We start from the raw sequence: 1249 nt of genomic DNA on the forward strand, positions 1-1249 counted from the left end.
GGGGAATCGGGGCCCTCCCGCTCGAGCGGGGTTGGCGCTGGCTGGGCATCCCGCGTGGCGGCCGGCCGACCGGCTTCCCTCTCCCCTCCTCCTCCTCCTCCTCCTCCTCCTCCTCCCTCACCGCCGCCCGAGAGCACGGCCGGGCGAAGCCTATCCGTCGCCGGCAGCAGCGGGGAATCGGGGCCCTCCCGCTCGAGCGGGGTTGGCGCTGGCTGGGCGTCACGGTGGGTGGTGGCGGAGCACCGGCGTCTTCGCTCCTCCGCGGCTAGGTGGCTGGTGTGACTCGGTCGCCAGGTGCGACGACGACGCGGCCAGATCGGTCGGCGGCGGCGCGGCCAAATTTGGGTCGAGGCGGCACGAGCATTGGGCGTCCGCCCCTACCGTGACGACTGCTGGTGGTGGTGAAGGCGCAACGGCAGTGGTCGGGAGGCAAGCTGGCCGACATTCAGATGTTTCGGCGGTTGGACGACGGCGGCGGCGCGGATGGACTCCCGGGTGAGCTCTCTTGGCGATATGTAGCGTTCCTTGGGGTTCCTCTTGCCGGTAGACGGGTCTTCGTTGTTCGCCTCGTGTGGTTCGGAACCGGCCGCTGTGGTGGGGACAACACAGGGGGTGTTCGGAGGAGAAGTTGGCTGGAGGGATGGGTGGCATTGTTGTTCTCGGGCAACCCATCACTGGCACAATGGTTTGCCGGATCGTGGATGCGTCCGCTCCCTCACCTCTCTCTTTCCCCGCCCGTGTGCGGGTTGTTGCCGCTCCGGTGATGTTTCGAGGCGGGACGAATGCTACGATTTCATCCAACACGGATCACCAAAATGACCGCATATACACTCAGACATGTCTGCGGACGGCGAGCTGGACATCCCAACCGGAGTCACCAAAAACGGTGAACATTGTTTTTGGCATTGATTTTCAGAAAAGAAAATTTTGAGCAAAAGGCCCTATAGTAAATAGACTCTAGCTGAGCTGAGCTGCGGCCCAGCCCAAGCCCAAGCCGAAGGCGAAGCCCACCAGCAGGCCCGTAGTAGCGCCACATCAAAACCCCACGCCCCCGATCGGATCGGGCTGCGAGTGCGACTAGGGTTCCTCCTCCGCCGCCCCCTTCCATTCCCCCACCATGGCGTTGTTGCTCCGCCGCGCCGCCGCCGCCGCCGCCGCCGCCCGCCACGGCCCCGCCGCCGCCGCCGCCGCCCGCCACGGCCCCGCCGCCCTCCTCCTTCCCGTCGCGCCCATCTCCAGTGCAGTCAGA

The 1249-nt window shown here is 66.4% G+C and overlaps 1 protein-coding gene across 1 annotated transcript in view; it reads left to right on the forward strand.

Moving 5' to 3' along the window:
* Positions 1 to 891: 891 nt before the first annotated feature.
* LOC123043222 (uncharacterized) overlaps positions 892 to 1249 on the forward strand; it is a gene marked incomplete in the record, with an annotated part of 1830 nt that continues 1472 nt past the window's right edge. Inside the window, 1 exon segment of the mRNA XM_044465600.1 lies at positions 892 to 1249. Within this exon segment, the coding sequence (XP_044321535.1) occupies positions 1118 to 1249 (132 nt within the window).

The sequence above is a fragment of the Triticum aestivum genome, chromosome 2B, assembly GCF_018294505.1.
Source record: "Triticum aestivum cultivar Chinese Spring chromosome 2B, IWGSC CS RefSeq v2.1, whole genome shotgun sequence".
Lineage (NCBI taxonomy): Eukaryota > Viridiplantae > Streptophyta > Magnoliopsida > Poales > Poaceae > Triticum > Triticum aestivum.